General features: G+C 38.8%; 3 protein-coding genes and 1 long non-coding RNA gene across 4 annotated transcripts; 2 read left to right on the top strand and 2 right to left on the bottom strand.

Moving 5' to 3' along the window:
- Positions 1-3,326: 3,326 nt before the first annotated feature.
- LOC134217457 (uncharacterized) lies at positions 3,327-4,893 on the bottom strand. The gene is made up of 2 exons (XM_062696222.1): positions 4,718-4,893; positions 3,327-4,657 (listed from the first exon to the last, which is right to left on the bottom strand). The coding sequence occupies exon 2, from the start codon at positions 4,541-4,543 to the stop codon at positions 3,899-3,901; it is 645 nt and encodes a 214-aa protein (XP_062552206.1). The 5' UTR covers positions 4,544-4,657; positions 4,718-4,893; the 3' UTR covers positions 3,327-3,898.
- LOC134217458 (uncharacterized) lies at positions 4,892-5,437 on the top strand. Its single transcript, XR_009981045.1, has 3 exons — positions 4,892-5,082; positions 5,146-5,204; positions 5,278-5,437. It is a non-coding gene; the product is annotated as an uncharacterized LOC134217458 (long non-coding RNA).
- A 792-nt stretch (positions 5,438-6,229) lies between these two features.
- Positions 6,230-9,702, top strand: LOC134213222 (SWI/SNF-related matrix-associated actin-dependent regulator of chromatin subfamily A-like protein 1). Its single transcript, XM_062691975.1, has 5 exons — positions 6,230-6,924; positions 7,066-8,092; positions 8,149-8,299; positions 8,620-8,751; positions 9,299-9,702. The coding sequence occupies exons 1-5, from the start codon at positions 6,402-6,404 to the stop codon at positions 9,671-9,673; spliced, it is 2,208 nt and encodes a 735-aa protein (XP_062547959.1). The 5' UTR covers positions 6,230-6,401; the 3' UTR covers positions 9,674-9,702.
- On the bottom strand, positions 9,686-11,604 carry LOC134213223 (U3 small nucleolar RNA-associated protein 6 homolog). The gene has a single exon (XM_062691976.1). It carries the CDS (start codon positions 11,524-11,526, stop codon positions 9,751-9,753), a length of 1,776 nt encoding a protein of 591 aa, XP_062547960.1. The 5' UTR covers positions 11,527-11,604; the 3' UTR covers positions 9,686-9,750.

Below are 11,604 nucleotides of genomic sequence, written 5' to 3'. Positions count from 1 at the left end.
TTAAATTCAGAGAGATTCGAAGCCTGTTCTCTCAAGTCAATTAGGGTCTCGCCGACATTTCTCACCAACACGAACGCGGGTTCGTGGTTGCAAACAATCCCATTTGATTTTGCCGTGACAGCTGCTCGTGGTTGCAAACAAACCGAGTAAAAGTGTGAGTGAAACGTGCGTGTACGTACACGATCGCTGAAAGCCTAATGAGCTTCATCTGTGAGTGTGACTATCATCGGCTAAGAGTACCGGGATTGTAACGTTTTTTGAATCAGGGCAGAGCTTGAGTTGTACGATATTGATGGTTTCTCCAAATTTCATCGAGAAAAGCTCCATTGTATCACAGAGTCAGGTTTTTACACCGTCACTGGTAATAATTCGATACGATAATACGAATCAGGAGATTCCGCATTCCGTGTCCACCTAAGAGCCATCGATCATTTGAGCAGTTGTGGCAAACAGTAGAACCTATGGACATGCTCATATTTAAAGGAACTTCGCAGTGCTCTGTAAACAAAGATTGATTTTTAATTTTTATTAAATTAGCTTTAGAATAGCCCGCATAAATCTGAACCATAATTGAACCATATCTCAGATCATTTCTGACGATAAATAACATTACTCCTACTATTCCGATTGCTGTTTAAAACTATGATAAACTAACCTCATCATAAATGATTCTTACAGTATGTTATACTGTGTTTGGCAAATCAACTACATGGGTAATGGGCCTGGTAATGGGCGGTTAAGTATAATTACCATTCAAAACAAGGCGTTTTTCGGTACATTTTTATTCATACACAGTATGTGATATGTTTCAGTTAAGGCCCAAACACAATGTCAGCGACACGGCAACGTAAACGGCAAATTTGACAGTTAGCCCATATATTTTCTGTCAAATTTGCCGTTTCCGTTGCCGTTCCGCTGACATTGTGTTTGGGCCTTTACAATCCTTGTTTTTCGATAAAACGGTATGGAATGCAATGTGGTTAAGGCCAGTATCGACTTAAAAAGTAGAGAGGTTACGGAATTTCGTTCAATATTACCAAGCGGAATTTTGACAACTGATCTGCATGGAGCAAAATGTCACTTGTACTTACGGAATAATCGAGCAGAATATTTTTCCGAAAGTAAAGTGACAGCTCCCATTACTTTGCGTGGGAACCTTACAAATTCCAATTTTGATTTTTGTTCTTGTCAGGTGGATACTGTTGAAAGAATTTTGTTTCGATTCTTTACTTTTCCGATTCAGTAAACGGAATTTAACATGTGATTGAGATAGAAAAATAAATTTCTTTTGAACACGATACCAACCAACAGTAAAAGGGTACACAAAAAAAATCGATGGACCGTATCCCTTATCTTTAATGCGAATGGACTGCGATTGGTATTTTTTTTTCATTTTTTCCATGGAAACACGAGAAATAAGATATTTACGAGGTTATTTATATGATAATTATGCTTTATTGAAAATGATACTGTAAATCATGATATACTTTCCTTTTTAAATCAATGCGATGTTTGTGTATGAATGAACGAAAGCAACAGTGGGCTTAGGGGACCGGAAGAACTGGTATTCATGGCGGAATCCGCGACCGTTTCCACGGTGTATTATCCTTCGACAGCGTCGCTCCTCAAGCGATATGGCGGTTTAGAGTCTTGATGCGATCCTTGTCCATCTTGAGTTCTACAGTCAGGTTCGAATGAATGTTTGTACCATTTATTTTCGCCCGCTGGATTCGCCAAACGGCAACGAACTGTTTGCGGTTAATCTACAGAGCTTTGCCAACTTGATTGCGTTATAGTGACCACATGACCAACACTTCGTCATCCTTGCAGATTAGCATCGATCGGACGGCGTACTTCCGCCTCCGCTTCCGGACGGCGTACTGCCACTTGCGGCTTTTGCTTCAGGCTCAGCGCCTAGGAAGACGAATTCCTTTCTTCGAGCCATAGCAAACTGTAGAATGATAATTTATTCATTTGTAAATGGAATTTATATTGTATATATTGTAGATATTTGATTAAATGCACTTACCTTTTTAGTGATGCAACAAATTTAAAAAAACTGCAAAACTGTGCACGAATATAAAATTTGTCTGGTTCTGACAAACCAACATCCATCACATATGTAAATAAAACAGGGCAGTTAGGCGTCAGTCAAAAGATACGCACACTTATTGTAGAAAATGAACGCTTATCATAGTTTTACCATCGAACCATATGATTTCTAATTGTATGTGTGGAACCACAGCGAAATAATTTTAACTTCAAGGGTACATGATTATAGCAACGCTACATTCAGTACTGTTACTATATGTGTTGATGGCGCATCACAGTCAATTATCATTTTCTTCCTAAGGAAAATCAAACATGAATTATAAAAAATTGTAAAGAAATGATATATTGTGAAATTATAGCATATGGTGTCGTAAATTTAAAATGCTGTACAGTATTTGTTCAGGATAAACTTATAATTATATTTTAAATCGATTATAATATAAATATTAACAATATTGCTTAATTCAAATGAATAATAATAACAGTAATGCAGATCGTTTTAATTTATGCGGGAGTGTTACGCTTGAAACCTGTTTAGAGCCATTTATAAATTTTCTTGTTGATAAATAATAAACAAGTCGTTGGAAACAGTAATCAGGCAAATCATGGTTTACTACGATCGAAATTCAAGTTCAGTGTCTGGAAGCAGTTACTGTCAAAATTATTTATAGCATCCGCCATTATGGCGGGCGTGGAAAGCTGGATAAGCCATTTTATGAGACAGATTCGATCAGCTGATCGAAATTTTGAGTGAACGGCTCGGTCTTTGTTTTGGTAAATTTGCATGCAAACCATCATCATTTCGTCAGCATCATCATCAATTCATTCCATTTTTGCAAATATTCCTTGTAAAACGTAAATATTAGTGTTGGGTTGGGTCTCCTGCTTTCTATAAAATTGAGCTTATTGGCCAATAAAGTTTTGAGTGAAAACATCCCACTTTTGTGCAATATTCGTTTTCTGTGCATGTGTTGAGAGGAGTTGAAATAATGAGTGAAACTGGCAACACTGGCTTTATAACTGGAATTACAGGCACGCACGTCGTTTGCCTATCGTCGTGCAGAAAGACATCAAAAAGGAATTCATATATACAGCAGCTATGGACAGTTTTGAGAGTTATCTGATGCAAAGCGGTTTGCTTTGCATATTAGGAAAAAACGTGAGTGAGGGGCGTTTTGCAAAAACAGTGATTTTTTATCCAGGCGGGACTTAAAAGCTATAATTACAGAGATAGAGATTCTTAACACTACACAACAGACCAGCTCGTTGCTAGTTTCACGGGTGGGAGTGTTGAGAGGAGTTGAAATAATGAGTGAAACTGGCAACACTGGCTTTATAACTGGAATTACAGGCACGCACGTCGCACATACATATGCATACTAAAATATTGGTTTATATTGCATTAGTTTAAGTGTTGTGATGTTGCTCTGGATCTTGGCTTAGAAACTAGTTTGTAAGTTGAATTATATATACGGAAATATCAATTAATAATATGAAATAAAATCTAGCTTTGAAGCTTTGCACAATGGACAATGCTGTCAAGGAGGTTTCATTCGAGCCAGAGGAAAATCATCGCAACAATGTTGCGATGGGGTTTTCCTGGGTTTAATGAAACCGTTTTTGACAGCAGTCTTCCATTACAAACAGCTTCAAAACTGGAATTTATTATCAATTAATAGTAATTAAACTTAATTCACAAGCATGAAGAAATATACAATCTAGTTTTAATCCAATTCACTAGCTATAGGCTCCATCGCAACTCTAAATCACACTAATCAAATCTCATCGCCTCAGTATGTAAGCATACACATATGAGAATTCAACAGTGTTACCAGTTTCACAGAATTTATAAAACTCCTCTCAACACTCCCACCCGTGAAACTAGTAACAAAACTGATCTATTTTGCATTATTCCACCTGGATCAAAAACTATTATTTCCACAAAACGATTGCACGCAAAATCGTTCCTAGCTCCTGTGTGAACTAATTCTTTCCCGCCTCTATCCTCTGCGATGGTATTGAAACCGATGTATTCAATCAAGTTTGTTCGGTGATCAGGATGGTGCACGACTGTCGCTGCTTCATAGCTGGTGCTTTGCAGCGCTTGATCTATCGGTTCAATTTCAATGCTTTTGTCTTTCGATACGTACGTTTGCGTTTGATGGGTAGCAGTTTGGTGGGAAACTGCGGCACCTAAGCAAACTGCTCCATCGTTTCCAGCGTGTGATTTTGTTTTGTCGCTGCACATTTGTTCTTCTTCGTCCACCGATTTTTCATACATGCTTTGCCCGCAGTAATTCAATATTATTGCTTTCTTACGTGCGTTAAATTTCAAATCAATTTCTTCTACAGCTCTCTCGTAGTCTTCGTCCAGTTTCTTCAGTTTACGCTCATAATCCAGCTGGATTCTCTTCTCGATTTCGTTCTGTTGAGCCCGCCATACCTTGTCTTGCTCCTCGAGCAGTTCAAGCTTTCTTCTCAGTTCATCCATGGCGACTCCTATCCATTCGAGTGATAGATTTTTTGAAGAATGTTGCGATGGGGTTTTCCTGGGTTTAATGAAACTGTTTTTGACAGCAGTCTTCCATTACAAACAGCTTCAAAACTGGAATTTATCATCAATTAATAGTAATTAAACTTAATTCACAAGTATGAAGAAATATACAATCTAGTTTCAATCCAATTCACTAGCTATAGGCTCCATCGCAACTCTAAATCACACTAATCAAATCTCATCGCCTCAGTATGTAAGCATACACTGAACTGATCATGCACGTAATATTTACCTGAAAAATCAGGTGAACTTTGGAAAACAAGAATCAGATAATCATCATGTGATGAACGTACAATTTACCAATACGAAGATAATCTTTACCGGATTGTCAGGTGAAATTTAAGTGAATTTTGGGTAGATTCTATCGGTGATCATGATAAGAAAATTGAATTATGTTTTGCTATATCAAGATGGCGATTTCAGTAAAACGGTCGGAGGATTTGTGATCTGCGGATAATTTTTTCGAGTTGTTCTGGGTAAGTGCAAGTGCTTCAAGTATTATCAAACAAGCGTTGACAAAGAGTTATATCTAATTTCAGGTAATCGGATCCTGGAACAAATAGAATATGTTATTCGGAACAACGCACAGATATGAATCGTAAGTATTGCGATATTTTGTTTCTTAATAAATTACTAATAGTTTGTTTCTTCCACATGTAAAATAACTACAGTGCTCAATCAACGGGATACGACGGTTATTGAAAACAGTGAAATGCTATCATGGATTAATATACTCTCCCTCTTGTTCTCCCTAGTGCTACTGTAACTGTAACGCTCACTGTGGTGCTTATATATGTAAATAAAATGATTTATATTTAAACGCCAATAAAATGTTTTATACCGTCATTCATTTGTATAGTCTTTACAACTAATAAAATAGCTAGCTTAGTAAACAAATTTCACCAATACATCATTTAAAATCTACTAAAACAAACGATAAAATTTACCGAAAATTCACGTAACATATACGAAAAAAATATTTCAGTGTCATCTGCACATAATGTGAATGTTACGTGAAAATCAGGTACATTATACCTGAATCACTTAACCTGAATTTGGTTTTCAGATTCACGTAAATTTTACCTGAAAAGACTAGTGGAAAATATCTACGTGTCTTTTCAGGTGAATGTTACGTGAAAATTATTTGCAGTGACATATGAGAATTCAACAGTGTTACCAGTTTCACAGAATTTATAAAACTCCTCTCAACAGCATGCTTAAGGAAGAAAAAAAGTACCCAGCGTTGAGTTTTTTTAAACTTATTTTTGAGTTATTTTTTCTCTTCTCTTTCATCCACTCTTTCTTCTATTGTCAAAAACAAAAGAGCCAAACAATCCAACGACGCCAGTTCAATACGGGAAGCCAATTTTGAGTTTTATTACCTGAGGTCGAAATTGAGTGAATTAAACTTACATTTGAGTAAATAAATTTTCCGTTGGGAACTTTTTTAACATGGGAGTAAAGGCAAACTACTTCGACCCTCTTACTCAATTTTGGCTTCCCGTACGGATGTTCGAGGTTGGGTGAATTAAACTCACTATTGGGTAGTTTGTTTCTTCCGTATACCATCCATATTTGAACATTTTCAGCCTTTCACAATTCAGCCTTTTTATGATCATCAAAAGATCAAAATAAGATAAAAAGTAAAATAAAACCTGACATTTTGACTGAATTCCTCATTCCCAGTTCAAAAAAACCGTAGTATGTACTTATAACAAATTAACCGTAATTTTCAAGCATTTTTGTGAAATGGTCCTAGTTTCAATGATTTAAGTGTGCCGAAAGTGTTAATATAATGTCGTGTACTGCCGAAGAAATTGCCGAAAAGCGACGAATTGCCATCGAAAGATTGAATGCTCGGAAGAATGCCCAGGACAACGTAGGCGCCAAAGTTTCAGCACCAATTCCGTCATCAGCATCTGCTACGGTTCCTCTGAAGCCTATTTTCACCCTTCCTCTTAAGCAGAAGCAGGTGATAGAGGCTCACAAAACAAGTGCCTTCTATGGTACTGGTAGCAGCAGTGCCAATCAACCGGCTACAAATTTCAAACAAATCGTTACCAATGGAACGGCTGTTCCCGGTGGTGGAGGATATGGAAAAACCAAGAATCTCTATAATAACGCTCGTTCTCAAATGCATCCATATGCGAAAAATTCTTCCAGTAGTAATGGGACCCCGGGAAAGATAGCACCGGTTTTCATCCGGACCGTTGCCTGCTCCTGTGCGATGGTGTCCGAATCGAGATTCGTCGTGCAGGCTTCCGGATTCAATGAAAAGCTGATCGAGGTTTTTAAAAGCATTCCTTCCAAGCAGTATGGTGAGTGTGAAATCTACTTCAAGGTTCTCAACTTTAATTCTCTTCCCCTATTTAGTTTAAATGTTTCGTCCAAGATTGAATTGTTACACCTGAGGATCGCAATTACTTTTGCATATCAAATTCAACGCTTGTTTTTTTCAGAACCTAACACCAAAGCGTGGACCTTTGGTATCAAAGATTATGCGATGGTTCATGAGAGGGTGACAGCACTGAATCCACACGTTTCGATTGGTTCAATACCTAATTTTGTTCTACGGTACTTCAACGGCAATCCCAGACCAAAACTATCGCGAGCTTGCTTGAATGGCATCGAACCATCGCTGGCCAATGTTTTGCTGGAGTTTCAGAAGGAAGGCGTGTGTTTCGCTATTGATAAGGGTGGTCGAGCTTTGATAGCTGACGAGATGGGATTAGGGAAGACTTATCAAGCGTTGGCAGTGGCTGATTTCTATAAGGAGAATTGGCCACTGTTGATATGCACGACGGCATCGACGAGGGATGTGTGGGCCGCAAAGATTCGAGAACTGTTTCGCTATGTTCCGATGCATAACATTGTGACTCTGCAGGGAAGTCAAGATCCTATCGACGAAGCTCGGATCCTTATTTCAAGTTACAGTTTGATGGAGAGGTGCTTCAATAAACTAATGGAACGCGGATTTGGATTTATTATTATGGATGAGTCGCACACGTTGAAGAACTTTAAAGCTAAATGTACATCGGTAGCACATGAGCTGGCTAAGAAGGCAAAACGCGTGATCTTGCTGTCTGGAACTCCGGCTTTGTCCAGACCAGTGGAGCTATTTAGTCAGCTGCAGATGTTGGATAGGAACTTTTTTAATTTCAAAGAGTACAGTACTAGGTACTGCGCTGGAAAACAAACGAATTTCGGTTGGGATGCCAGTGGCCAGTCAAACTTAGAGGAGCTCAATCTGTTGCTGGCTGCTAGATTTATGATTCGACGAACAAAGCAAGACGTCATGAGTCAGTTAACGGACAAAAGTCGAGAAACCGTGATTTTAGACTGGTCGCTGATAAACAAGAACTTTGAAGCGGAAGAAAATTTGAACAGCTATGCCGCGGACTACTCGACGAGTAAAGGCCGCGAGCGCGAGGAAATTTTGATACAATATTATAGCGCTACTGCAGTGGCAAAAGCTCCAGCGGTTTGGTATGCATTGACTTATTAGAGAAAAAAATCGTAACGAAATGGGTTTCTTTTTTTAGTGGATATCTGAAGCAAGTGTTGGAGGAGAAACACAAATTCATCATTTTTGCCCACCACATCAAAATGCTGGATTCGCTTTCTAAGTATTTGAGCAAACACAAAGTGGATCACATTCGAATAGATGGTACGACTAGGTCGGATTTAAGATCGGTAATTACTCTAGCAATGTTTTTTTCTAAGCTTTTGCGCAAATCGAGCAAATAAAAACCTCTGACAACGTTTTAATCTTATCAAAGAATGGCAATCGTTTGTAAGATTTTATAGAGCAAGTAGCAGTCATCTTTTAATTTCGTAACATTTCGATGTTGGTTACATGACGTAGAAATGTTGTAAATTATTATTATAAACTAGTTATAAATAATTTTAGTAATATTGTCGAGATGAACGTTTGTTGCGAGGTTATGTTGTCAATAAGTTTTATTAGTAAAATGTGAAAAAGAACTTACACAAACCATCTTTCCACCATCTAGCAACTAGTGAACAAATTTCAAACCAAAGATACTTGTCGAGCTGCTGTCTTATCCTTGAAAGCTTGTAATGCTGGAATTACGCTGACGGCAGCACAATTAGTATTATTTGCAGAGCTTGATTGGAATCCAAGTGTAAGTATAAACCTCATTTCTAAAAGTTGAGGATGAAATCTTAGTCAGGGTATGTAATGGTCGGGGTTCTGCCAAAACACACCAAGCGCAAAAAATATTGATCGCAAATCGTATCGAATGTACCCAACCAATTAATATGAAATAATTCACGTTTTCCTTGTGCGAACAAAATGTTGCAAGTCAGTGAAAAAGCCGCTTGGTGCGGTTTGGTTGAACCCCGACCAAATAATTCTCATAAAATTAAATCAAAGTAAAGTTAGCCTCATGATATACGAATGCAGAAATAGTAACTTGGCTTAGAAACCTCGCAATTGATAACAGTGGAAGTGCTTAATGAACACTAAGCTGCGAGGCGGCAATGTCCCAGTGGGGGATGTAATGCCAATGAAGAAGAAGAGTATGCACTGAATACTGTATTGAAATACCCAGCAATATTACAAGTTACTATCTTTGTAAAATATCTATCAGAATGCAATTAACGAGTTACTTAATTATTACTTGTTTAGTTTTTATCAACTTGTATTTTTAACAACTTTTTATTCCCCAGACGTTAGCCCAGGCGGAAAGTCGTGCTCACCGCATTGGTCAAGAAAGTGCCGTCGTTGTTCGGTACTTGCTCGCCAAGGGAACGGCCGACGATATAATCTGGACAATGCTGCAGAAGAAACAGAACATCCTGAACAAAGCCGGTCTTTGCAACGAGGATTTCTCCGATTCGACCAACGTGGACGCCCCTTGTTCGGCGGGCAACATCGAACCATTTCTGAAGAAACGCGAAAGCCTCGGTAGCGTTGACAATCTTGTGGTATGCGAAGCAGCGAAAGCCAGTGGGAGTGGTTTATCCAAGACTGAAAGTAATGAAAGGTTTCAGAGTTTGCTCGAAGATGGCGAAGACGACGACTTAGTGGATTTGGATTTCTAGAGAATTAAAAAATTGTTTGTTATATTTTATGTGAAACAATTCTTTATTATATAAACGTTGGATATATACTTGTTTGTCTAAGCTGAAGGATTCCTCAACAATTCGTATTCGGTGATTAACCTGGCCACCAAATCGCCATTCAGCCGAGATTTTGCTCTTTCAAAAACGGTTGGCATATGTTTAGGACTGCCAACATCTTTCTCAAAGCAAATATATTCAATCCAAACTGATGTTTCCGATGTTCCAAAGTATTGAGTGGCATTCTCATGACATAAACGCCACTGATCAATGTTTGGTTGAGCCTGGATGGATTCCAATTGTGACATTTTTCTGTGGAGCTGCAGGCACGGACAACAGTTTCGCAACATTTGGCGATATTGTTTACGGGCTGCATTGATGTCTTCCGTTATTGCCAGGAAATCCAAATAAAGCGGTTGGAAGTGCGTTGAAACGATCGGAGATTGAATGATAGCTTCTTTAAAAGTTTGCTCCAGTCGTTCGGATAAATCGGTTCTTGTGTGATAGTACTGGAAACGAGCAATCCAAAGGGACAACACATCTGTTCCGCATTTGATTAAAGATTGTTTGAACACGATATCGAACTTTTCCGACGGCTCCTGTTTACGTGCCAAATATAGAAGATTTAACTCCCAGAGTTTGACGGAACTGGGATACGCATCAAGCGCTTTTTCCAAAACACCATTAACTAAGGCGTCCTGGGGTTTATCAGTGTGGATTAATAACTTGAGGTACTGAACGTATTTGTCTTCACCGAGAGAACCATTCTCAAAAGCTTTCTTGAAGGCAACTCCTAGGGCTTTACGACGAAGTTTTTGGTGTGACGACATATCTTCGTTAATTTTCAGCATGCTGTCAATATAGTAAGACCACATTGTTTTAGTAGGAAGTATCTGAACAGCTTCCTCAAAAATTTGAACACAAGCTTCAAGATTTTCTTTGAATGTGTTTTCGCTTTTCTTTCCTTCGTCGTCCGTTCCGTGCAGTAAATAAGACCCACGAAGCTCCAACAATGCCAGCGTATTCCACATAAGTTCCTTGCCCTGAAACAACCGTTTCATGTCTCCCAGTACCACTAGTGCAAAACTATTCGTTGCTTCACACTTCTTCAGACTGTCTAATAACTGAACGAAAAACTCCAAATCTTGATCCTTATGTTTGTAATGCTCGTAAATCAATTTCAAACATTCCAAGGCGCGCTTAAGTGGTGAGCTCTCTACTTCCATCAGCATAGCAATATCTTCTTCCGTATCTAGAATTGTGTCCACCTCCTGAAGCTGCAGTCGTAAGAAGTTCAAATAAAGATCTCTGCACTCCGGATGCTGCTGCAGTCCCCGGAACATGAAATGTCGCGCTCTGTCCATACTGTTCATTTGTTTGTACTCCCAGTTCGCTGCCGTGATCCAGCTCTTTGGCTTGTCTCCATGGTAGTTCAACATTTTGTCCAAAGTTCTGGAACCCTCCGTTTCGAGTTTGTGCTTCTCGCAATGTCTCAGGTAGTGTGTCCACAAGCGGTACTCGCCCGGGAAGCGATCTATAGCCCGCTTGTACAGCGTTCGAATGCGGTTGAAAATACAACTCTCTAGATTGTGCCTGCCGTTATGAACCCGAAGCTTTTTACGGCGCTCCTTCAACAAGTCCAGAACATTGTTTTCGTAAACGATGTAATTTATGAAATCCGGCAGTTCTTTAGACCTGCGTTCCACTTTGTGTTCGTGTTGGAACCGCTTGTTTTTTATACCATGGATCTCCTCATCCGTGAAGAGCTTTAGGTGTTTCATAAACTCATACTCCTGGATAGATAATTCGCGGCGTTTTTCGATAAACTCACTCATTTTAAGGAAAAATATGCAAATCGAAACACGTGAAAACTGTTGAACGAACGGAACAGACGATTATGATAACAAACACAT

This window comes from Armigeres subalbatus, chromosome 2, assembly GCF_024139115.2.
Source record: "Armigeres subalbatus isolate Guangzhou_Male chromosome 2, GZ_Asu_2, whole genome shotgun sequence".
In the NCBI taxonomy this organism is placed as follows: domain Eukaryota; kingdom Metazoa; phylum Arthropoda; class Insecta; order Diptera; family Culicidae; genus Armigeres; species Armigeres subalbatus.
Note: the sequence above shows the minus strand (reverse complement) of the source record. Positions and strands in the feature narration are given on the sequence as shown.